This window comes from Engystomops pustulosus, chromosome 7 (assembly GCF_040894005.1).
Source record: "Engystomops pustulosus chromosome 7, aEngPut4.maternal, whole genome shotgun sequence".
Lineage (NCBI taxonomy): Eukaryota > Metazoa > Chordata > Amphibia > Anura > Leptodactylidae > Engystomops > Engystomops pustulosus.
Genome location: NC_092417.1, coordinates 144,968,846 through 144,993,451, shown reverse-complemented (window position 1 = coordinate 144,993,451; position 24,606 = coordinate 144,968,846). Strand labels below are relative to the sequence as shown.

The 24,606-nt window shown below is 45.3% G+C and overlaps 1 protein-coding gene and 1 long non-coding RNA gene across 2 annotated transcripts in view; one reads left to right on the top strand and one right to left on the bottom strand.

Moving 5' to 3' along the window:
- Positions 1–8,367, bottom strand: part of CD81 (CD81 molecule) — a 36,036-nt gene extending 27,669 nt beyond the window's left edge. The window contains exon 1 of the mRNA XM_072118115.1: positions 8,197–8,367. Coding sequence (XP_071974216.1) covers positions 8,197–8,262 — 66 coding nt within the window. The 5' untranslated portion in view covers positions 8,263–8,367. The remainder of the gene's footprint in view (positions 1–8,196) is intronic.
- On the top strand, positions 8,309–24,262 carry LOC140070967 (uncharacterized). Its single transcript, XR_011849019.1, has 4 exons — positions 8,309–8,539; positions 10,212–10,302; positions 14,809–14,871; positions 24,159–24,262. It is a non-coding gene; the product is annotated as an uncharacterized lncRNA (long non-coding RNA).
- The last annotated feature ends 344 nt before the right edge of the window (positions 24,263–24,606 follow it).

The following is a 24,606-nucleotide window of genomic DNA, read 5'->3' as shown; positions in this document are numbered from 1 at the left end:
CTTCTTAAATACTGGTGCAAGCGGTTTCCAACTAAAAGAACGTATACAAAAAACTGCCTTAGTAAATGTTTCCGATAGAGTCAACTTCTAAAGAGAAGAGTCAGGTTTTCTCCAGTCTGCCATTGAGTTCGCCTTCTTTTGACTGAAAGCTCAATGGGGGAGGTTTAGCATCAAGTTTCTGAAGTAAATCTGTTCTAGTTGTCTATGGAAACCAATTGGAGCTCGGCTTTAATTTTATAAACAGCTGTGGGAAAATGAAAGTTGAGTTCTAATTAGTTGGCAAATAGAACAGTTTTGCTCTAAGAGACTTATGATAAATCTCCCCCATATTCTCTTCAGATCTTGTCCTAAGCTGACAGGAAGTACTCTCTCTGTCCACTTCCTGTCCTTGCCAGAATGATGTCCCTCTCACTTGCATGGTGTATTTAGTAGTGAGCACTGTGAGGGGAACTGCAGATCTCCTCACCATCTCACACACCCTGCAGTGGGCAGGGGTCAAGCTGTGGTGGGCAGGGCCATACAGTGGTGGGTGGGGCCAAAAAGTTTTTGGATTTTACTGGTGGGAGGAGCCAGATTTAAGATGGGGTGTCTGCGCTGTACTTTTCAACAAAGACAAAGTGCTGGAGTGAGTGGGTGTGTGTCCCTATTCATGATGAGCAGTTCCTTTTGAATTTCTATGTTGCCACTTAAAAAAGTGAGTTTTTGTTGTAATTTGGGCACTCTCTAAAAGGATCTCCACTAGGTGGCGTAACTAAAAGCTGATGGGCCCCAGTGCAAAGTCTGAGCCAGGCCCCCGACTATAATGTATGGTTTATAGTAATAGTCTTCTCATATGGGAAAGTGATACCATAAGGGCCCCCTAAACCTCTTGGGCCCGGGTGCAACCGCAACCTCTGCACTCCCTAAAGTTACGCCCATGGTGCCCCTTAAAAGTCCCATAGCTTTCAGTATGTCTTAAAAAGTCCTATTCTGTAGGAGGCAGGTCAGGATGACTTGTGGTTTCCAGTTCTGCTGTATTCAGATCCCCGACAATCCTGTGGATAGGAGCTAAATATCTTTAATGACACAACCCCTTTAACGATTTTTGTGGGTAATGGGGGATAATTTACATTCTCTACCTTTATCACAAGCAAATAAAGTGTTAACCATGAAGCCCCGGGGGTCAATGATTTATAAAGGTGGTTTAACTGATTCCATAGACCCTATAAATCAGTCCTGCGGAACCTCTGGAGAGTCTCACATAGCAATGGATCGCCGCACTCCCGTCATGTGGGAGGGGGGTCTCCTTGCGGGTTTGCCAGGAGGCATTTAAATAGTTAACACCAGCAATCAGTACTAGCACCACTGGTGCAAGGGGTTAAAGCAACACGTCCTGGGTTTCCTGGGACTGGAAGGTGTGGACAGGACTGGATTATCGTTGAAGCTTCTGCCCCATGTTGATGGGGACTCTGGGGAGAAGCTACAACGATAATCTGAATTTCCCCTTCTTTCAGTGGAATTGGTGTCCTGAAGATACTGATACGATTGAAAGCCGTGACAGAGCCGTGACAAGGTCCCCTTGTCGCTCCATGAGCTTCCGCGCATGTCCTAGCTATACTAGACACGCGCATTAAAATACTTTGTCAGCACTTTGTGATAAATAAATTGGGTTTTGGCTTTGGTTCTTTAGATCACTGCTATAAATGATTTTTTCTTATGAATTTGTTTTATCCTGATTCCAGGCTAGAAAATACATTGGAAAAACAATTCTCATTTCTGTTCCCTATTTGAGTTAGTTACAGCGGTTACATGAGGCCTCATTGATGAATATGCAGAACTATAACATAACCTGAGGGTAATCCTCTGTATAAAGCTGTTCCTTAAAGGGGTTTTCCCACCAATCTGCTTAGGCCCTGCACATGATAGGCCAGGGCCTAACTTTCTGATCGTAGGGGTCTCAGTAATTAAACCACCACAATCACGCAAACAGTGTGTCTGAGGTACCTTCCTAGGTCCCCTTGTCGCTCCATGAGCTTCCGCGCATGTCCTAGCTATACTAGACACGCGCATGTCCGTTCTGCTCCATTCTGGGATTGCCAAGTGCTGTGTATAGGGCCTAACTTGTTTGGTGGGAAAACCCCTTTAATGGCAAATATATATTAGTTATAACAGAAAATTACAAAAAAAAAAAATTCTTGGCATTAAGCTGGATGACTCTCTTCCCCCATTATTTACTGGCTATCTGATATGTCATTTCTCTATGTAATTATAATGTGAATGTAACAGGATCCATAATCAAGATATTCAGAATGTAGACAAACCTACAGGTGCAATAACTTTGGTCACAATACTATTGTACAATAACAATTCAGAGATGTAAAATGCTAAGTTATGAAAGTGAAAGAGGAACATTACAGTTACCAGTGCAAATACACTCGGAGGGGAAATTTATCATACATCTCCACACTGCTGTATAATGTAAGCCCCGCCCATCCTGATGTACGCGGCCGGCTGCGCTGGTTAATGGGAGTGCGCAGGTGCCCCACCCACCCCCAACAGGCACAGCCCTCTATGCCCACTTGCCGTGGAGGTTGCATAAAGCTGGAAATAATTTATCAGGCCTTGTATGCCAGTTTTCTGGCCTAAATCCCTAAAATAATTGCAATTCCTTGCAAGTCGGCAGGAACTGTGATTATTTTAGGGATTTACGCCAGAAAACTGGTCTACAAATCCTGATATATGTAATAATCTGGCACTAGCTTATAGAAAATATCTGGATTCCTATAAATGAATTCTACACTAAGCAGGTAAACTTTACCATTCAACATTTCTGTAACCAATGCGTATAAGGAATATTTAAAAACATGTTTCCGAAGTTGTATTTACTGTCTATTGTAAGCTGTCCCCATTGAAAGAAAGCCCTGTGGTGGCAGGTTCCCTTTAACAATGACCATCACTGAGTGATCGGAGATAAAACAGCAATAAAACAAGTAAAATTGTAAAGTAAGGGGTTAAAATGACATTTTTTGTGTAAACATCACTAGGGGATTAAAATTTGAGAACATTCTTTCAAGAGCAAACCCCCTAAAAGTTGTTGGCTTGTTTTTTGTGGTATAAGTTGTGCTTTTTAGCAATACTGGGGCAGATTTACTTACCCGGTCCGTTCGCGATCCAGCGGCGCGTTCTCTGCGGTGGATTCAGGTCCGGCCGGGATTCACTAAGGTAGTTCCTCCGCCGTCCACCAGGTGGCGCTGCCGTGCTGAAAAGCATCTGAACGCACTGGAATTCACTGGGCCGGACCAAGTGAAGGTAAGCGCGTCCCAAGAGACACTTTTTTTGTTTTAAATGCGGCAGTTTTTCAGAATCCGTCGGGTTTTCGCTCGGCCATGCCCCCAATTTCCGTTGCGTGCATGCCGGCGCCGATGCGCCACAATCCGATCGCGTGCGCCAAAATCCCGGGGCAATACAGGGAAAATCGGCGCAAATAGGAAATATTCGGGTAACACGGCAGGAAAACGCGAATCGGGCCCTTAGTAAATGACCCTCACTGTTTTTGGGTCCATATAATTTATTGATTAGCATTTATTTATTTGTTAAAGAGGTTAAAGAGCCTTTAAGAAACTGTCTTGGTGCAGAAATGATAGTCTAGTCCGTGCAGAGCTGTCCTGCAAGGATCACATAGCTGCTATATTCATGGTAAGTCGTCCTCCGCAGGCCTATACAATGAACTATTCACATATGTGTTATCTGTGCTATTTCTTATAAGTGGGTGACACCCACACAAAAACTTTCTGTACTAAAAATGATGACATATCTCACCCCACTCCTCTTGTCGGGTCACAGAATGTGCAGAGCTCAGCAGGAGGCACCTCCCACAATAGGGCGTTTCTAGGCATGATGGGAGTTAAATATAGACTAAAACTATATAGCAATGGCTGGTGAAAACTTAATGGCACGAATAAGTTACAGGGGCACAAGAGTTTTTTCTCAAGTTAATGCTGTGTAACTACAACTCCCAGCATTGTATTATTATTCAGGCTGTATTTAGAGTTCTGAATACAGGCAGTCCCCGGGTTACATACAAGATAGGCTCTGTAGGTTTGTTCTTAAGTTGAATTTGTATGCAAGTCAGAACCGTATACTTTATTATTGTAACCCCAGCCAAAATTTTTTGGTCTCTGTGACAACTGGATTTTAAAAATGTTGCATTGTCATAAGAACCAGGATTAACACTAAAGCTTCATTGTAGACGCCTTTGATAACTGTTATAGCTGTTTATTGTAGCCTAGGACTAAAGTACAGTAAATTACCAACTTCCAGAGGTCCGTTTGTAACTAGAAGTCGTATGTAAGTCAGGTGTTCTTAAGTAGGGGACCTCCTGTACTATGAATACAGCAAGAATATATCTACACTCGTTTTACCCAAATCTATGAAAGAGTTGGCCACTTTACCTCATGTTTTTTTGTAATGTGTGTGTAAGTGTAGGGACAGGCTATGAGGTAATTTACCAATGTACATCTATTAATAGTTCTTATCTGCTTTCTTGATATGTAAAGTGAAACCTCCTGTCTGTTACCACCTCATCCAGACATTTCTGTCACCCTGCCAGGACTTTATTTTTATATTCATAAATACTATCACAAGGTCCCGGCAGGGTGATTGTTCATGGTCAGATAGAGAGATCACATGACCCTCCATCTGCGGCCATTTTATGGACAGGAATAAGAGGACACTTCACTTTACATATCAAACGAAACAGAACTTATAATAGATGTAATAGATAGAATCACTGCAATTACACAAAACTAAGCATCCCTTCTATTCCCGCCACTGTGGACGCCTAGAATAGCCTGGTATTTCCTTATATCATTCACCCATACACCCACATTAAATATACAAGTCTCTTCCTATAAACCTCAATTCTGAATATTGTAAACACATCCTGACACTCACCCCCAGCTGTGCGCCATTGTTTTCACTTAGTTGTCCAGGCCCTGTAGTTTATTACATGAGGCACACTAATGCAGGTTATTTAAAGGGAACCTGTCAGCAGAAATTGACCTAATCAACCACTACCAGTAAGTTGTCAAGCAGCTGAACACAATCTAGATGATATTTCATTCATGGCCCAGTGTGATGGCATCATCCAGAAAATCAACTTTGAAATAAGATGTGAATTGGGTGTATAAAGACATAGAGGAGAGTTTTACACTTAATTCAAGCTCTCTCTCTCTATCTCAGAAAGCCCCCTGCACCCAGAGACATAACTAAGACGATCTACAGAATCCAGTGATGTCAAGCACAGGGGGAGGCATTCAGAGATGAGGGGAGCTTGACTTGTGTTAAATGCTCCGCCTCCTTGACTTTATACAGATAATTTACATCTCACTTCAAAGTTGATTTTCTGGATGATGGAGTCATGCTGGGTCATGAAAGAAACATGATTTGGAAGGTGTAAAGCTGCAAAATAACACACTGGTAGTGGTTTATTAGGCCAATTTCTGATGACAGGTTCCCTTTAAAGGTAACATTAAGATTAAGCTGGAGAACACCATGAGAAAGGGGAACACCAAATTGAAGAATACACAGATTTAGGGCTCATTCACATGCCCGTTATGAGGGACGCAATTTGGTCACTTGATTTGTGACCAGATCAAAGCCCCCATAAACCTGTGAAGCTCCCAATCACAGCTTGGGTCACATCATATTTGCGACTTGGGCCTATGGAGAGGGGTGAAAAGCGCTCACCCCTCCTACCTTCTCGTCCCACCTCTGCCGTCGGAATGAACCCTTTGGAGAATTTTGTTTTAAGGAATGGGAGCATTTAGCCGTAAACAGGAGGGGACCCGTAGTTTAGCAATGAGCTTACAAATGGAAGCCATAATCTGAAGATATTAGTAACAAACTCTTATACTGTTTTGCAATTCAACAGAAAATCCCACATATGGTTCAAACTGAATTTAAAAAGTTTTCCAATCCATCAAACAGGCCGTAAATTTTAGATTTACAAGATTTAACCTGCTTGCACTTGAGACTATAAGCTGATATAGGGGATCAGGGCCTCAATGTTGTTTATACTGCTTTGCGATCTGCTTGTATATTAGTAGCTGTGTTCCTTTATGAAACGTGGTCCTATTGTATGGAAAATCCCCTTTAAAGAAACCTGTCATCAGGTTTTACCCCACTAAACTGCTAGCCCGTTTAGATAGAAGATAAAAATGTCCTTTCTAAAATTCCCTCATATGTGAAATCTTATTCGTTCACCTAGAAAAAAATCTCTCCCAAATTCAAGGAAATATGACTCTTCTGACTGCAATTTCACATGAGATGAAATCCATAAAGATAAGGATCTCATCTTTCAGAACACACCAGACATATGGCTTTGTGAGCTACAGAACCAGAGACACATACTTCTAAAGACACAGTAGGAAACACAAGCTGCAGTAACAAATCCAGTTCCCGCCTATTTTTTTAATGCCAGTAAGTCCAGTTGTTTTGCTCACAGAACCAAATGCTCGATGGGATCTAAAATATGAGATTCTTATCTTTAATATGACATAAACAGCTTGTTTCTAGGTGCTAAAGAACAAAAGATGCAGTTTTTTGAAATGACACTCCCCCTGCAACCAGTAAATTTGACTCATCTCATGTGAAAATGACCAGAGAAGAGTCATATTTGTCTGACTTCCGCTGTGATTTTGGGTAAGATTTCTCATAAAAGAGGGAATTCTAAAAAAATTCACATAAAAGAAGGGACTGGTAGTTTAGTTGGGTAATACCTGGTGACAGGTTCCCTTTAAGGTCCAAGTGCAGCTCATCCAATGATGTTATGAGTTACATTATGACGCGTCAGCAGCTGCAATGTTTACATACAACTGAGTAAATTATTTACAGTGATGAAACAAACAGCGGAACTAATGTAGGAAAATACAATCAATTTCGGAAGCCCCCTTTAAAAAGATGAAAGCAAATACCACTAAGAGCTTCTGCACAAAGCCTGAGACTCATAGATGAAAAACAGGTGTAAGTTCTGGTGTGGACCCAGACCCTACATAACACCATACATTCCGGGGTGATGTCATTCCAGGGGCAGGCGGACCATCCGTGCAGCTGCTCCTGGATATTATGGTACAAGGGATCCTTATTGTTCCCACAATGCCACCATGATCAGCAGCTGGCATCATTTACATTAGGTTTCTATACGGTAACAGGGGGTGAACTGGCACTAAGGGTCTGGAGGGGGGGGGTATAAACGGACCACCATGGTCGCAGAGTCTAATACAGGCGGTCTCCTACTTAAGGACACCCAACTTACAGACGACCCATAGTTAAAGATGGACCCCTCTGCCCACGGTGACCTCTGGTGAAGCTCTCTGGATGCTATTACTATAGTCCCAGACTGCAATGACCAGCTGTTAGGTGTCTGTAATGAAGCTTTATTGATAATCCTTGGTCCAATAACAGCAAAAAACTCCAATTGTCACAGGGACAAAAAAAAATTTGGTCTGGATCTACAATTATAATATACAGTTTGGACCTATGGACCCTATCTTGTACGTAACCCGGGAACTGCCTGTACATAAAACAGGGATAAACAATGTATGATAGTTGGTACAATGCCAGTGATCAATACTGTCCAAAAGCCCAGAACACTCTCATGTCCACCCCTGGCATCCCGTGCCAGCAAATAATCCCAATCCTGCCAATGTAAAAATAAAGTGGCGAATCAAGTCGAAAAGTAAATCGACGGCAATGGAAAAATCCTTTAAGTCTGGAATAATGAATGAAAATGGTGAATTTCGGATCAATGACAAGAGTCACGTGGGCATTTAGAAGGGTCGAATGGTTTACATAGGACTGCAGGATAACAGTCCCCAAATTAGGAAACATAAGACTTATTCTGAGGTTGTATACCCAGGGCCAGACCTCCAGACTTTCCCACCACTTGTTAGCTGCTTTGTTAGTGGCAGGGAGGGGGGTATAAGGGGGGTCTGTGCCCCCTCCCTCTCTGCAGACCCTCACAGCACCACGTGGGGCCTGGGGGTCCCTGTTGTTCTCCCCCAGCAGCACCTGTGCCCGGCAGTCTGTATTGCGCCCGGGTGACGGTGTGATACATTGTGGATACAGTGTATACAGCAGCAGCAGCCCCCTCCATGAGGAGATGCTCGGGCACAGACATGTAGGGGGACATGCAGCAGTATCAGCAGGACCACTCACCCAGAAGATGAAGTTGAAGACAAAGAGCATGTATTTGATACATTTGGTGCATCCTTCCACCCCCATGGCGGCAGCTTCAGGGACCGTTATCCGGGCAGCAGAGAGGATCACAGATGAGTGACTGGAGGAGAAGGAGGGAGTAGACACAGCCCGGGCCTCCTCCCTGCTGCACTCCAGGCCACTCCTCTGTGTGAGGAGGAGACACTCATCATTACTAGGGTGTAATGTAGGGGAGAGGGCTTCTCCATGCACAGCCACAACCCCAGGGGTCACACTGAGACAGGGGGGACATGTCCAAAACTTCTATGACATGACGTGGTCTGTGTGTCAAAAAGAGAAAAGAGTAAGCAGAAAGCATTGGCTGAACTATAGAGATAGACAGATAGATGGATGGATGGATAAATAGATAGGAGATAGATAGATAGATAGATAGATAGATAGATAGATAGATAGATGGATTATATATAGATAGATATGAGATAGATATATACTAGATAGATAGATGGTATAGATAGACAGATAGATAGATGATAGAAAGACATAGATATGGGAGAAATCGACTAATAGATAGATCTAGATGATAAAAAGATAGACATGAGATAGATGGAAATTAATAAATGATATATAGATGGATAGACCTGGATGATAGACTCAATAGATAGAAATTATTAAATGATTGATAGATAAATGTAGAGATCTAGATGATAGAAAGATAGTAGAGATTTATCAGAAGTGTCTAAAAGGAGAACTGTTCTAGTTGCCCGTGGCAACCAATCAGAGTTCAGCTTTCATTTTTCCACAGCTGTTTATAAAATCAGAGCTGAGCTATAATTGGTTTCCATGCACAACCAGAGCAGTTTTACCTCATTAGATAATTAGAGGATAGATAGACATGAGATAGCTGGATAAATCTAGATGATAGAAAGATCAATAAGCATAAGACAGATGGAAATTAATAACTAATAGATGGATAGAGATGCGATTAAAGACTTATTAGAAGTCTATAGATGAAACATGTAGATATTAGATGATAGATATGAATAAACAAATCAAAGATAAAATATGGCTAGATAGATAGATAGATAGATAGATAGATAGATAGTTTTAGTGGTGGTAGAAGTGTTAAAGGAAACCTACCACTTTAAAATGACCCTTCTGACCCACAAATACCTTAAGCTAGCTCAGGATGAGCTGATGCCGGACCATATTTTCAATTAAACCAGAAACCGCTGTATTTGTAGAAAAATTCTTTTCTTGTGGTAGTAAAATCTCCCTTCGGCGCTTCTGTAAGCGTCATACGGCGCGCACCCCGGACCCTGCTCCGCGATCACGCTCTCGTCAGCGCCGCTCCCGTCACTAATTTTGCTGTGCCCGAGAGCCGGTGACGTCACCGAGCTCTCGGGCACACTAGCGCATGCGCACCACCTCCTCCCGGCGCGCCGCGGCCGGATCCTATTGCGCATGCGCGAAGTCCCGAAGCCTCGTAGTATCGCGATACTACAAGGCTTCGGGACTTCACCCATGCGCAATGGGATCCGGCCGCGACGCGCCAGGAGGAGGTGGTGTGCATGCGCTAGTGTGCCCGAGAGCTCGGTGACGTCACCGGCTCTCGGGCACAGCAAAATTAGTGACGGGAGCGGCGCTGACGAGAGCGTGATCGCGGAGCAGGGTCCGGGGTGCGCGCCGTATGACGCTTACAGAAGCGCCAAAGGGAGATTTTACTACCACAAGAAAAGAATTTTTCTACAAATACAGCGGTTTCTGGTTTAATTGAAAATATGGTCCGGCATCAGCTCATCCTGAGCTAGCTTAAGGTATTTGTGGGTCAGAAGGGTCATTTTAAAGTGGTAGGTTTCCTTTAAGACTTGTGCTGGAGATAATTGTGGTCTGGGCATCCGGGGCCATGCACTATATTTATTACAAAACCAGTGCCTCTTAATAAATTAGACGAACAATGAGGGAGATTAATTATATATTTCTGGTGGACAATGCTTGAAAAGAAGTTGTTTTTTCAGGCCGCACGCCATGACGGTGGAGAAAATGTTGGGGTACATTTACTGTAGTCTCTGCCGGAAACCATCTGAAATCTACACCACATCTTACTTGGTAGGTTTGATTCTGGCGGCAAAGCGCACCTCCGAATTTACAAAGAGGCCGATGCCTCTTTTCTATTAGTTCAGAACGCTGTATTTAGCCACCTGTATAATTCACTTGATATCTCATAGTCCGACAGCACATCTGCCAATCTCGATTTCATTTGTTGCTCTGTTGTTGTAGAATAGTGCCATACATCAAGTGTCCGGTATCTGCAGTTATAGACTTTTTGAGGCATCTATTTTGCCAGATTTCCCCTAGCCAAATTAATTTAGTAAGTTTTGTTCTTTCCCTTACATTTATTCCCCCTCCCCAATAGATGACAGCATAAAAAATGACACCCGCTATTGCTATTTTGTAAAATAGCTTAAGTATTTTTGTGCATATGTTAAATGACTAGAGCCTTCTTAGGCTGAATCTGGATATTTCTTTACCGTGCACCGCATCGTTCTTTGTCCTTCAATCTAACCTGTCATCAATGTACACACCTAGATACTTGTACGCTCTGACACACTCAATCGCTTGGCCTTTAATAACAATAGGTTCTGGGGCTGTTTTGTTCTTCCTCAAATCATTCACCATCTCCTTGGTCTTATTGACGTTAAGCACCAGGTCGTTTCTTTCCCTCCAATCCACAAAACTGGCTATGGTTTCCCTGGATTCTTTGTCGTCGCTGTCACAGATACAGTCAATGATTACCGAATCATCAAATATTTTTGGAAGGCGGCAAAAGCTAGAATTGTGCCTAAGTATCCGAAGTATAAAGAGTGAAAAGTACTGGGGCCAGCACCGTACCTTGCGGTGCCCCCTTGTTGCTTACAACCGTAGTGGATCGCACCTTTCCAATCTGTATGAACTGTGGTCTACATGTTGTAATTGAAGATCCACTGGGTCACTAAAGTGGTTCGACTTTGGGCTACATTTTGGGCATTTCCAGGTGGAGTTGCAAGGAGAGAGCCAGGCATTGAGGGAAACCTAGTGGTGATGATAGCTGGAAGGAGCAGAAGAAATGGTTTACTAGTAGTATGGGCATGTAGCTTTAATATCCTTCCCCTTATATATTAAGCTGACAAATCCGCTATAAGATTTATACTTTGACTTGACTGGAATTTTCTGGTGTTACTTTACTAGTTTATAGTGGAAGCCACAGGCGGATGTCCCTTCCTAGACATTGTGGAGCATGACAGAAAAAGCAGGAAGGTGTTTTTCTAACAGAAAGAGAGGAAGTCTTTAATGCAGATGTTGTAGTCTTGACCCTGAATGAATAAATATAGAAATGAGACAGGAAATATCAAGGAAATGTTAGTATTTATGCGAGAACTATATGGATGAAGCTCTCAGCTGCAAAGGAAAAACCAATCCTCTCCTCTCGAGATTGTAACTTTCTCATTGGAATCTCCTCTGCTTCTGTCTTATTGTCTTTGGTTCCCAGTACAATCAATGAGGGAGATTTATTGTGCGCCGGCGTACCATGAAATCCCCGCCCGTTTGGCATCACCAGATACATCAAGACGCTACGGCCTGGAATAGAAAAATATTTAGCCTAGTGTAGAAATATTCTGCAGCCCATGAACGTTTAGCTTGCAGTAAATGCCTAATGTGTGTGGCAGGAATGCCCCATGCTGCCCCACTCCACCACCGGCCACACTCCCTTCCATGCCCTTGGTGTAGAAATTGTGCAAAAGGGGAAATAATCGTATTTGCTGGATGTTCTCTACCAGCTGTAATTATTTCAGGTCTTCTATGCCAGTTTTCTGCCATAGAAGCTCTGATAAATGTGTCCCAATTTGTGTTTTAGGGAATATTTCTGACATCTCAAAAGAATTTATCAAATTATTTCAAGGGACATCTCATGCACAAACCCCCTGTATGGAACTAATGGAAGAAATGAGGTGTGAAATTTGTATACAGGGGGTTACTGGCTACAGAAGTTTATCTAGGGGATCAGCACAGAACGGTCAGAACACATCCGACGTGTATACATCAGCAGAGGCAAATCCTATTTTAAGCAGTCCTTGTACGCCAATTTTTTTGCATACAAGGCATGAAAATGTCACAATTCCAGACACACACCATGGAATTTGCGACTTTTTGACCCTTTTGCATCATGTGGTGAGAATGAGCAAGGGACAGGGTTCGCCAGGCTGAGGGCACCTTGGACAGGCACATTTACTATAACCTGCTCCAAAAACTGGTGTTGGTTATAGCTGAAACCTATGCTAGATTTAATTCCCAGCGTACACATGCTGCACTGGTATTACTGAGCGGTAGAAATGCACCAATCCTAGTACACTGACCCGATTGTTTTCTGAAGTAGGAGGTGCCCAACGATATTCTATGTTACTCTATGTTATTAAAGGGAACCTGTCACCAGGAGACCCATTTTTAGCACTGCCACAGTCCCCACAGCACATAGTACATACACTGCCAAAGTGTTTTTGTATAAAAAATAGGTTTTACAGAAAAAAAGATATGTTATACAGCACCTTTCATTAGCATCTGCTGTGTGACTAGGCACTCGTCCACTCGGAGTGGCTGGAAAGGAGCAGTTTCCTCCCCACCCTTGGGAAACTGCTCCTTCATGTGTCCTTTTCAAATATATGAAAACACCCATCACTTGGCTTAGTGACACCCCCTGCTCCTCTACAGCCAATGGTGGGGAAACTGCTCCTTTCCAGCCACTCTCAGTGGACGACTGCCTAGTCACACAGCAGATGCTAATTAAAGGTACAATATAACATATCTTTTTTTCTGTAAAACCTATTTTCTATACAAAAACACTTTAGCAGTGTATGTACTATGCTCTGTGGGGACTGGGGGAGTGCTAAAAATGGCTCTCCTGGTGACAGGTTCCCTTTAATGTGCCCCCCACCCATTATAGTTTTCTTCTTCTGGTCCAAACACTAGTACACTACACTCCCAACTCTTCCCTATTAACTTGTTTTAGGGGAAGGTTCCGGTAACCAATAATATGACTCGAGTCTCCTATCAGCTCTTGAAGAGTCAATGACCCAAATTTAGGCTTTGTGCATTGTGCCTCACTCATGTGCAAATTGCGACATATAATACAATAGTGGCGCCAGTGTTCAGTTATATGGCTCAATAGGGGCTGCTATGGCAAGTGTGCAAACAGTGGCGCATTTTTCTTTTTGGTGCACCTATTATACAGCATGTAACGCAAATGTGGTGCAAACTTGGAACACACACACTACCATGTCCCTTTATGTGCAGAGTTTCCAAACGTGTCAGACAAAGTGCAGCCGCAACACTATTATGTATCAAACAACTAATAAACACATGTGCAAGCTCAAAAGATGTTCTCTTTGGTGCAAAAAACAAAAAACTGGGGCTGACACAATATCTGGGGATCCAACCATTAAAACATGATTGGTTCACCTGGCTGGGGAAAACCAGTTCAGCACTCCGGCTCCCACTCCTTACTTACTGCAGTGAAGCACGGGAGCTGTTAGCTCTCCTCCCATCACATGGGCCTACATCATGGATTCATCTAGCAAAGGCGACAAATGATGGCACATCCACCTGTGCCGGTCAAAAGTGACCTGCCGCAGGCGGACTTGCGATGTCATCATGCACTCCCTGTGCCAAAGCTCCGGGATCAAGCTGCAAGAAGAGGAACAAAAGTTAGTATGTTTTTTATATGATTAACTACTGGGGGCAACACTACAAGTACAGGCGGCTACTGGGGGCATCACTACAAGTACAGGCAGCTACTGGGGGCATCACTACAAGTACAGGGGGCTACTGGGGGCATCACTACAAGTACAGGCAGCTACTGGGGGCATCACTACAAGTACAGGGGGCTACTGGGGGCATCACTACAAGTACAGGCAGCTACTGGGGGCATCACTACAAGTACAGGGGGCTACTGGGGGCATCACTACAAGTACAGGCAGCTACTGGGAGCATCACTACAAGTACAGGGGGCTACTGGGGGCATCACTACAAGTACAGGCAGCTACTGGGGGCATCACTACAAGTACAGGGGGCTACTGGGGGCATCACTACAAGTACAGGCAGCTACTGGGGGCATCACTACAAGTACAGGCGGCTACTGGGGGCATCATTGCAACTACTGGTGGCATCATTACAACTACAGGCTACGGGGGGCATCCCTGTAACTCCTGGCTACTGGGGCCATCCCTGTGACTACTATGGGCATTATTGTTAGCTACCGGCGGCATCACTGTGGCTACAGTGGACGGGCAGTTTGACTGGGGGCTGCTGGTGTGATTACTGGCTACTGTGGATGCCTGTGACTATTGGCTTCAATGTGGGGGCAATGTTACTATATTGGCTATTGTTTGGCTGCTGTTACTAATCTTTTGGCTACTCTGCAGGGGCACTGTTACTATATTAGCTGTGTTCACTATATATTATGTCTCTTTTGATTAGATGTCATCAAATTTGCAATAAGTGCTGGCATTACACATGAACTCACAATTCTGCACTCAATACTCAGAGCGCCGGACATCTGCTAATTATAAACTTCTTTTCTAGGTGATCCTGGCGTATCAAGCTTACTATAGACAACCACCTGGATCAACATGAAGAGGAGCGTAGGTAAGTATTTTCAGTCTACTGGGATTATTTATAATGGTGGATTTCCTTTAACTAGCAAAAATTTAGGCAGGCATGCTATCATACAGCATGAGCCGCTGTTGGTCACAGTTAACTACCCCCATCCCACAAGTAATCCCTACGAATTTCTCATAGAATGGACAATTCCTGATGCCCTGATGTGGATACTTGTGATCTGGAGATAAACTGCACCAATAGAGATTAGACAGTAGCCTCTGTCTAGGAGAGATGGGGTCTGGTTACTGGGGCGTGTAATTCATCCTGCTTAATACACCCTAAACAAATCTACTTTTTTCTCTTTATTCCTGTTCCAACTCCCAAGCAACTAGCTCTATATGTTTTGTCACCCACTATGCTAATTAAGTTCTCAATAGTCTAGTGAGACAACACCTTAAGTGCGCCAGTGGATGATGCTGCCCCCCAGCCTCCAGTCTGACCTGGCGCAGGCTATAATCAGTGTGTAGGTGTGTAGCATTCCTGCACATCCACCCACTGCATGTCCCGCCACCACCCCCACCCGCCCAACCTGGTGTACAGGGGGAGAAGTCACAAGTCATGCCTTTTTTCAGGCGAACAAGCTGTGATAAATGTGGCCCATGATATCTTGAAGGACTTTTTCAAGTCCACCTTCTAACATGGAGGTTTCTCACCAGTGGTGTGAGTGCAGGATTGTTGGTAGTTATCCATAACATTGACTGAGTCTATGTTTTGTTGCTTGATATAGGCTAGAAATAGAGATGAGCGAGCACTAAAATGCTCGGGTACTCGTTATTCGAGACGAACTTTTCCCGATGCTCGAGTGCTCGTCTCGAATAACGAGCCCCATTGAAGTCAATGGGAGACTCGAGCATTTTTCAAGGGGACCAAGGCTCTGCACAGGGAAGCTTGGCCAAACACCTGGGAACCTCAGAAAAGGATGGAAACACCACGGAAATGGACAGGAAACAGCAGGGGCAGCATGCATGGATGCCTCTGAGGCTGCATAATCGCACCATTATGCCAAAATTATGGGCAACAGCATGGCCATGACAGAGTGACAGAATGAAGCTAGATAGCATCTAAAACATCCAATAATTGACCCTGACACTATAGGGGACGGCATGCAGAGGCAGCGGCAGCAGGCTAGAGAGTGGCATGGCGACATACCCTAAATGGACTCAGGCTTCAAACCAATGGGTGGCAGAGAGGAACCAAAGGAGGTGAGCAAGAAGCGCTCAAATAATATCGGTACATGATAAAAGTTTGCCAGTATATTTTGTGGATTACACAGCAGGGTGGCGACAAAGTTAACATGGAAGCCATGAAAACAACCCAAAATTCTGCCTGACACAGCTCGTTTGATAAGGGGACCATGTATGGAGGCAGTGAACTAGTAGTAGATTAAAGGTGCTGCAGTTAAAACTATGTTAGTTGAATCTTGGCATGGAGCTGGCGCTCCGCTGCCAGGCGAGCTTTCGCCAATCCAAGCCCCTGTCTCTAGGCTACTCCCCAAACAGCACTTCTAAGAACCTTTTGTATAAGATCAAGTGTAGTAGCGTTCTTATAAGTTTGGGATATGGCGGGTGAGTGGAATGTAAGCAGATGCGCAAGAAGCGCTGAAATAATATCGGTAAATGATAAAAGTTTGCCAGTATATTTTGTGGATAACACAGCAGGGTGGCGACAAAGTTAACAAGTTTGTTGTGGAAGCCATGAAAACAACCCAAAATTCTGCCTGACACAGCTCGTTTGATAAGGGGACCATGTATGCTTACAGTTCATGCCAGTCGCTGCACTCCTTTCGAATACAGTTTAAAATAATAACTCTCATTCATAAAGCTCTGTATAATGCTGCACCCCCCTACCTCTCCTCTCTTATCTCAGTCTATCGCCCAACCCGTGCTCTTAGATCCGCCAGTGATCTTAGATTAACCTCTACCCTAGTGCGGACCTCCCACTCGCGTCTCCAAGACTTCTCTAGAGCTGCACCAATTCTATGGAATGCTCTGCCCCGGACTATCAGACTAATACCTAACCTCCAAAGTTTCAAACGTGCTCTTAAAACCCATTTCTTTAGGCAAGCCTATAACACTCATTAACTGCATGAAGTTTTAACTCTTCTACTAACCCGTCCTGTGTCGTCCTCCCATCTGTTATCCAGCAACCAACAGGCACCAGACTTCTCTGCAGTCCCATTCACCCTGGACCTGGTATATAAGATGACGGCTGAGTGGTTCAAGCGACAGCAATTCCATTTATTATATTTTTTTCTATTCCCTAAGAAGAATGGCTTGACCATTAAATATTCTTTTACCTCGTGTTACCCCATCATCTTCATAAACCGTAAGCTCTGGCGAGCAGGGACCTCACTCCTGTTGTTCCATACAAATGTTGTGCTCTGTTACATTACATTTGTATTTGTTTCCTATGATTTGTAAAGCGCTACAGAATATGATGACGCTATATAAATAAAGATTATTATTATTATTATTATGGAGGCAGTGAACTAGTAGTAGATTAAAGGTGCTGCAACTATGTTAGTTGGATCTTGGGATGGAGCTGGCGCTCTGCAGCCAGGCGAGCTTTCGCCAATCCAAGCCCCTGTCTCTAGGCTACTCCCCAAACAGCACTTCTAAGAACCTTTTGTATAAGATCAAGTGTAGTAGCGTTCTTATAAGTTTAGGATATGGCGGGTGAGGGGAATGTAAACAGATGCGCAAGAAGCGCTGAAATAATATCCCTAAATGGTAAAAGTTTGCAAGTATATTTTGTGGATTACACAGCAGGGTGGCGACAAAGTTAACAAGTTTGATGTGGAATGCCCTGTAATAGCTCTTGGGCGGTGTGCCTTTTATCGCCTAGGCTCAGCAGTTTGAGCACCGCCTGCTGTCGCTTAGCGACGGCACTGCTGCTGTGCCTAGAGCTACCGACTGATGGCGCCATGGCCACGGATGGTAATTCGGAGGAGGAGGAGGTGGAGGAGGGGTGGGAGGAGGAGGAGGTATAGTAGGCCTTTGAGACCTGGACCGAGGTAGGCCCCGCAATCCTAGGCGTCGGCAGTATATGACCAGCCCCAGGGTCAGACTCGGTCCCAGCCTGCACCAAGTTAAGTGTAGTAGCGTTCTTATAAGTTTGGGATATGGCGGGTGAGGGGAATGTAAACAGATGCGCAAGAAGCGCTGAAATAATATCGGTTAATCATAAAAGTTTGCCAGTATATTTTGTGGATAACACAGCAGGGTGGCGACAAAGTTAACAAGTTTGATGTGGAAGCCATGAAAACAACCCAAAATTCTGCCTGACACAGCTCGTTTGATAAGGGGACCATGTATGGAGACAGTGAACTAGTAGTAGATTAAAGGTGCTGCAGTTAAAACTATGTTAGTTGAATCTTGGCATGGAGCTGGCGCTCCGCTGCCAGGCGAGCTTTCGCCAATCCAAGCCCCTGTCTCTAGGCTACTCCCCAAACAGCACTTCTAAGAACCTTTTGTATAAGATCAAGTGTAGTAGCGTTCTTATAAGTTTGGGATATGGCGGGTGAGGGGAATGTAAACAGATGCGCAAGAAGCGCTGAAATAATATCGGTTAATCATAAAAGTTTGCCAGTATATTTTGTGGATAACACAGCAGGGTGGCGACAAAGTTAACAACTTTGATGTGGAATCCATGAAAACAACCCAAATTTCTGCCTGACACACCTCGTTTGATAAGGGGACGATGTATGGAGGCAGCTATATGGACGACTTTTGGAGGTAGCAATGGAGACAACGTGTGGAGGCTGCTATGGAGACAATTTAATTTGGATAGTGCCTGTATGTGGCAGTCCAAAAAAGTTTTCAAACCAGAGGAGCAGGTAGGTGGCCCTCCAGAAAAATTGAATAGATTGAGTGCCTGTATGTGGCAGTCCAAAAAAGTTTTCAAACCAGAGGAGCAGGTAGGTGGCCCTCCAGAAAAATTGAATAGATTGAGTGCCTGTATGTGGCACTCCCAAAAATTGTTTAAAACAGAGGACCGGGTAGGTGGCCCTCCAGAAAAATTACATGCATAAAGTACTATAGCTAGAGCCAGTGGGCCCTGTCAAAAAATAGCCAGTTTCCTCTGCTTTAGTGTACAAAGAGGAGGAGAAGGAGGAAAATGAGGAGGAGGAGGAGGAGTGCATAAATTATTCAAGTTGAGCTTCCTTCACCTGGTGGAGATTGGAAATTATGAGAAATCCAGGCTTTATTCATCTTAATAAGCGTCAGCCTGTCAGCGCTGTCAGTCGACAGGCGTGTACGCTTATCGGTGATGATGCCACCAGCTGCACTGAAAACCCGCTCGGACAAGACGCTAGCGGCAGGGCAGGCAAGAACCTCCAAGGCGTACAGCGCCAGTTCGTGCCACATGTCCAGCTTTGAAACCCAGTAGTTGTAGGGAGCTGTGTGATCATTTAGGACGATGGTATGGTCAGCTACGTACTCCCTCACCATCTTTCTGTAAAGATCAGCCCTACTCTGCCGAGACTGGGGACAGGTGACAGTGTGTTGCTGGGGTGACATAAAGCTGGCAAAAGCCTTGTAAAGCGTACCCTTGCCAGTGCTGGACAAGCTGCCTGCTCGCCTACTCTCCCTCGCTACTTGTCCCGCAGAACTACGCACTCTGCCGCTAGCGCTGTCAGAAGGGAAATACTGTTTCAGCTTGTGCACCAGGGCCTGCTGGTATTCATGCATTCTCACACTCCTTTCCTCTCCAGGGATGAGAGTGGAAAGATTTTGCTTGTACCGTGGGTCCAGGAGAGTGAATACCCAGTAATCGGAGCTGGAATAAATTCTTTGAACGCGAGGGTCACGGGATAGGCAGCCTAGCATGAAATCTGCCATATGCGCCAGAGTCCCAACGCGCAAGAATTCACTCCCCTCACTGGCCTGACTGCCCATTTCCTCCTCCTCCAACTCCTCCAACTCCTCTTCTTCTGCCCATACACGCTGAACAGTGAAGGTCTGAGCAATGCTCCCCTATTGTGTCTCGCCAACATTCTCCTCCTCTTCCTCCTCATCCTCCTCCACCTCCTCCGATATGCGCTGAGAAACAGACCTGAGGGTGCTTTGGCTATCAACAAGGGAATCTTCTTCCCCCGTCTCTTGTGACGAGCGCAAAGCTTCCGACTTCATGCTGAGAGTTTTTCAACAGGCCAAGCAGCGGGATGGTGAGGCTGATGATGGTGGCATCGCCACTGACCATCTGTGTTGACTCCTCAAAGTTACTCAGCACCTGACAGATATCAGACATCCACGTCCACTCCTCATTGTAGACTTGAGGAAGCTGACTGACCTGACTACCAGTTCTGGTGGAAGTTGACATCTGGCAGTCTACAATCGCTCTGCGCTGCTGGTAAACTCTGGATAACATGGTTAATGTTGAATTCCACCTCGTGGGCACGTCGCACAACAGTCGGTGAGCGGGCAGTTGGAGGCGGCGCTGCGCTGCCCTGAGAGTGGCAGCATCTGTGCTGGACTTCCTGAAATGCGCACAGATGCGCCGCACCTTCGTGAGCAAATCAGACAGATTGGGGTATGTCTTGAGGAAACGCTGAACTATGAGATTTAACACATGGGCCAGGCATGGCACATGTGTCAGTCTGCCGAGTTGCAGAGCCGCCACCAGGTTACGGCCGTTGTCACACACAACCATGCCTGGCTTCAGGTTCAGCGGTGGCAGCCACAGATCAGTCTGCGCCGTGATGCCCTGTAATAGTTCTTGGGCGGTGTGCCTTTTATCGCCTAGGCTCAGCAGTTTGAGCACCGCCTGCTGTCGCTTAGCGACGGCACTGCTGCTGTGCCTAGAGCTACCGACTGATGGCGCCATGCCCACGGATGGTAGTTCGGAAGAGGAGGTGGAGGAGGGGTGGGAGGAGGAGGAGGCATAGTAGGCCTTTGAGACCTGGACCGAGGTAGGCCCCGCAATCCTCGGCGTCGGCAGTATATGACCAGCCCCAGGGTCAGACTCGGTCCCAGCCTCCACCAAGTTAACCCAATGTGCCGTCAGTGATGTATAGTGGCCCTGCCCGGCAGCACTCGTCCACGTGTCCGTGGTCAGGTGGACCTTGTCAGAAACGGCGTTGGTCAGGGCACGGATGATGTTGTCTGACACGTGCTGGTGCAGGGCTGGGACGGCACATCGGGAAAAGTAGTGGCGGTTGGGGACCGAATACCGAGGGGCGGCCGCCGCCATGAGGTTGCGAAAGGCCTCGGTCTCTACTAGCCTATAGGGCAGCATCTCCAGGCTAAGCAATCTGGAGATGTGCCAGGGTCCTGGGCAGGGGGCTGACTATCAGCTGACACAGGGGAAGGAGCAGTGGTGTGCACGGCCGGAGGTGAACGGGCTTGGTGCCACTGATTCGGGTGTTTAGCATTCATATGCCTGCGCATACTGGTGGTAGTTAAGCTAGTAGTGGTGGAACCCCTGCTGATCCTGGTTTGGCAAACGTTGCACACCACAGTCCGTCGGTCATCCGGTGTTTCCTTAAAGAACCTCCAGACTTCTGAAAATCTAGCCCTCGCCGCGGGAGCCCTCGCCACGGGAGCTTCACTACGTGACACATTTGGCGCTGATGCACCTGCTCTGGCCCTGCCTCTCCGTCTGGCCCCACCACTGCCTCTTCCAACCTGTTCTGCTATAGGACTCTCCTCCGTCTCAGAAGCACTGTGTTCACCCGGCCTCTCAACCCAGCTTGGGTCTGTCACCTCATCATCCTCCGATCCCTCAGTCTGCTCCCCCCTCGGACTTCCTGCCCTGAGAACAACTTCACCACTGTCTGACAACCGTGTCTCCTCATCGTCGGACACCTCTTTACACACTTCTTCCACTACGTCAAGAAGGTCATCATCACCCACAGACTGCGACTGGTGGAAAACCTGGGCATCGGAAAATTGCTCAGCAGCAACCGGACAAGTGGTTTGTGACTGTGGGAAGGGTCCAGAAAACAGTTCCTCAGAGTATGGCGGTTCAAATGCCAAATTTTCCTGGGAGGGGGCAGACTGGGGGGGAGGAGGCTGAGGTGCAGGAGCTGGAGGAGTGCCGATTTCGGTGACATGGGTGGACTGCGTGGAAGACTGACTGGTGGACAAATTGCTCGAAGCATTGTCGGCAATCCACGACATCACCTGTTCGCACTGTTCTGGCCTCAACAGTGCTCTACCACGAGTCCCAGTAACTTCAGACATGATGAACCTAGGGAGTGTAGCTCTGCGGCGTTCCCCTGCTCCCTCATCAGCAGGTGGTGTCTCACCCCACCCAGGACCACGGCCTCTGACCCCTGCAGTAGATGGACGCCCACGTCCCCGCCCTCGTCCTCGTCCTCTACCCCTAGCCCTCGGGTTAAACATTTTGAAAATTAAAGTTATATAACTTTAATTTTTTTTTAACTGTTTTTTGTGTTTTTTTGTGTTTTTTAGGTTTTTTTTGTGTTTTTTAGTTTTTAAAACCAAACAATGCTATCCTATTGCTATGGCTATTTTCTAGCCAAGTATGAAAGCACACTGATGAGATGGCGCTGAGTTATGAAAAAATAAAAGGAAAATAAAAAGGAAATGGCAGACTGTGCCTAATTGAAATCCAACCCCTAATAAATTTTCCCACTTCGGTCTTTGTGATGGATATGTGCGTCACTAAGCGCTAAACACAGCGGTCGCAAGTCTCACTCCAAATTCCTCACAATTGGCTAGTATATGCACTGCAGCAAGGACAGCCACCAGCAGATCAACCAGAAATAAAATATATATAACGCTATTGTAGGCGTAAGTAAGCCGTTTGGAATCTCCTTTGGCTATTTTCTAGCCAAGTATGAAAGCACACTGATGAGATGACGCTGAGTTATGAAAAAATAAAAGGAAAATAAAAAGGAAATGGCAGACTGTGCCTAATTGAAATCCAACCCCTAATAAATTTTCCCACTTCGGTCTTTGCGATGGATATGTGCCTCACTAAGCGCTAAACACAGCGGTCGCAAGTCTCACTCCAAATTCCTCACAATTGGCTAGTATATGCACTGCAGCAAGGACAGCCACCAGCAGATCAACCAGAAATAAAATATATATAACGCTATTGTAGGCGTAAGTAAGCCGTTTGGATTCTCCTTTGGGGTGGATATGTGTGTCACTAAGAGCTAAACACAACGGTAGCAATTCCCCCTGCAAATTCCTCACAATATGGTACTAGCTGCACTACTCGTGCCAGCAAGCCCTGCCACAAGCAAACAAAAAAAAAAAAAGTATAACGTTATTGTAGCCCTAAGAAGGGCTGTTGGGTTCTTGTTGAATCACTCCTGCCTAACAGTAATCTACTAGCACCCTAACGCTGTCCCTGACCAGCAGCAGCTCTCTCCCTAGCGGCATCCAGACACAGAATGATCCGAGCAGCGCGGGCAGCGGCTAGTCTATCCCAGGGTCACCTGATCTGGCCAGCCAACCACTGCTATCGACGTGTAAGGGTACCACGTCATGCTGGGTGGAGTGCAGAGTCTCCTGGCTTGTGATTGGCTCTGTTTCTGGCCGCCAAAAAGCAAAACGGCGGGAGCTGCCATTTTCTCGAGCGGGCGAAGTATTCGTCCGAGCAACGAGCAGTTTCGAGTACGCTAATGCTCGAACGAGCATCAAGTTTGGACGAGTATGTTCGCTCATCTCTAGCTAGAAACAGAACCAACATTAGAGGGTGGATGGCAATTAAAGGAAGCAAAGTTTGATGTGGTGAAAGGTCCTATTTAAAGGAAATCTACCATTTGCTTTAATGCATTATGAACCAAACATACCTTGAGAATGCTGTAGCTACACTGATGCAGAAACATATCTTGTTTAATACCTGAACTGAGTGGTTTTGCTGAAAAACAATTATAAATTTATGATAATGAGGTTCTGTAACTCCTGTGGCAGCCATGACGCTTCTCCTCTTACCCTAATTATGCACTGTTCCCAAGAACGTTGTATTCACTGTGTTGTCCCTGACAGGCAGAAGTAATCAATCCCTGCACCATTCCCCAGTCCTGAATTTTATTATTGTTTTTTGAGCGAAACTACTCAGATCAGAAATTAAACAAGATGTATTTTGCATCAGTGTAGCTACAGAATTCTCAAGGTTTGGTTTACAATGCAAGAAAACAAATGGTAGATGTCCTTTAAGTTATCTGATCTTCACAAAAAAATCTTGGACAAGCATTTTGTTGGTTTGTGTAGGTACAGAAAGACTCCATACCACCTGAACATATATTTCTTTACATAATCCTTGCAAAGCAACCGCTCATCCTTCTTTTCTTCCAGAATAAAGCAACTCATTTGGCTGAGCCATCTTATAGTCTGGCCAAACCTTCCCCAGAAATATATAGCACTGCAAGAATATACCCCAATAAATCCAATCCTGTGACCACCCAACATTGGAAAATCTGTGAGGTATTTCTGGAAAATGTAAAAGCCTTGGTTCCAGTGTTCCTCCAGCGTAACACTACATTCATTGAAACCTGGATGCTACAAAGAAATCTTTGCATATGACATCATCTCTGTAAGAACGATGAGGGAAGTCACTTTGGAAAATGAGAATTCACTTAGACAGGGAGGAGGAAGAGAGAATCATGACATATTTAGAGAGAGAGTGAGAGAAAACAGGAGGGGTGAGAAAATGTGAGGAGGTATGGAAAGAACCGAGACATTGCTGAGATAATAAAACAGTCCACATGTGCAGCATATGGGAAGAAGGGAGAATGTACCATGT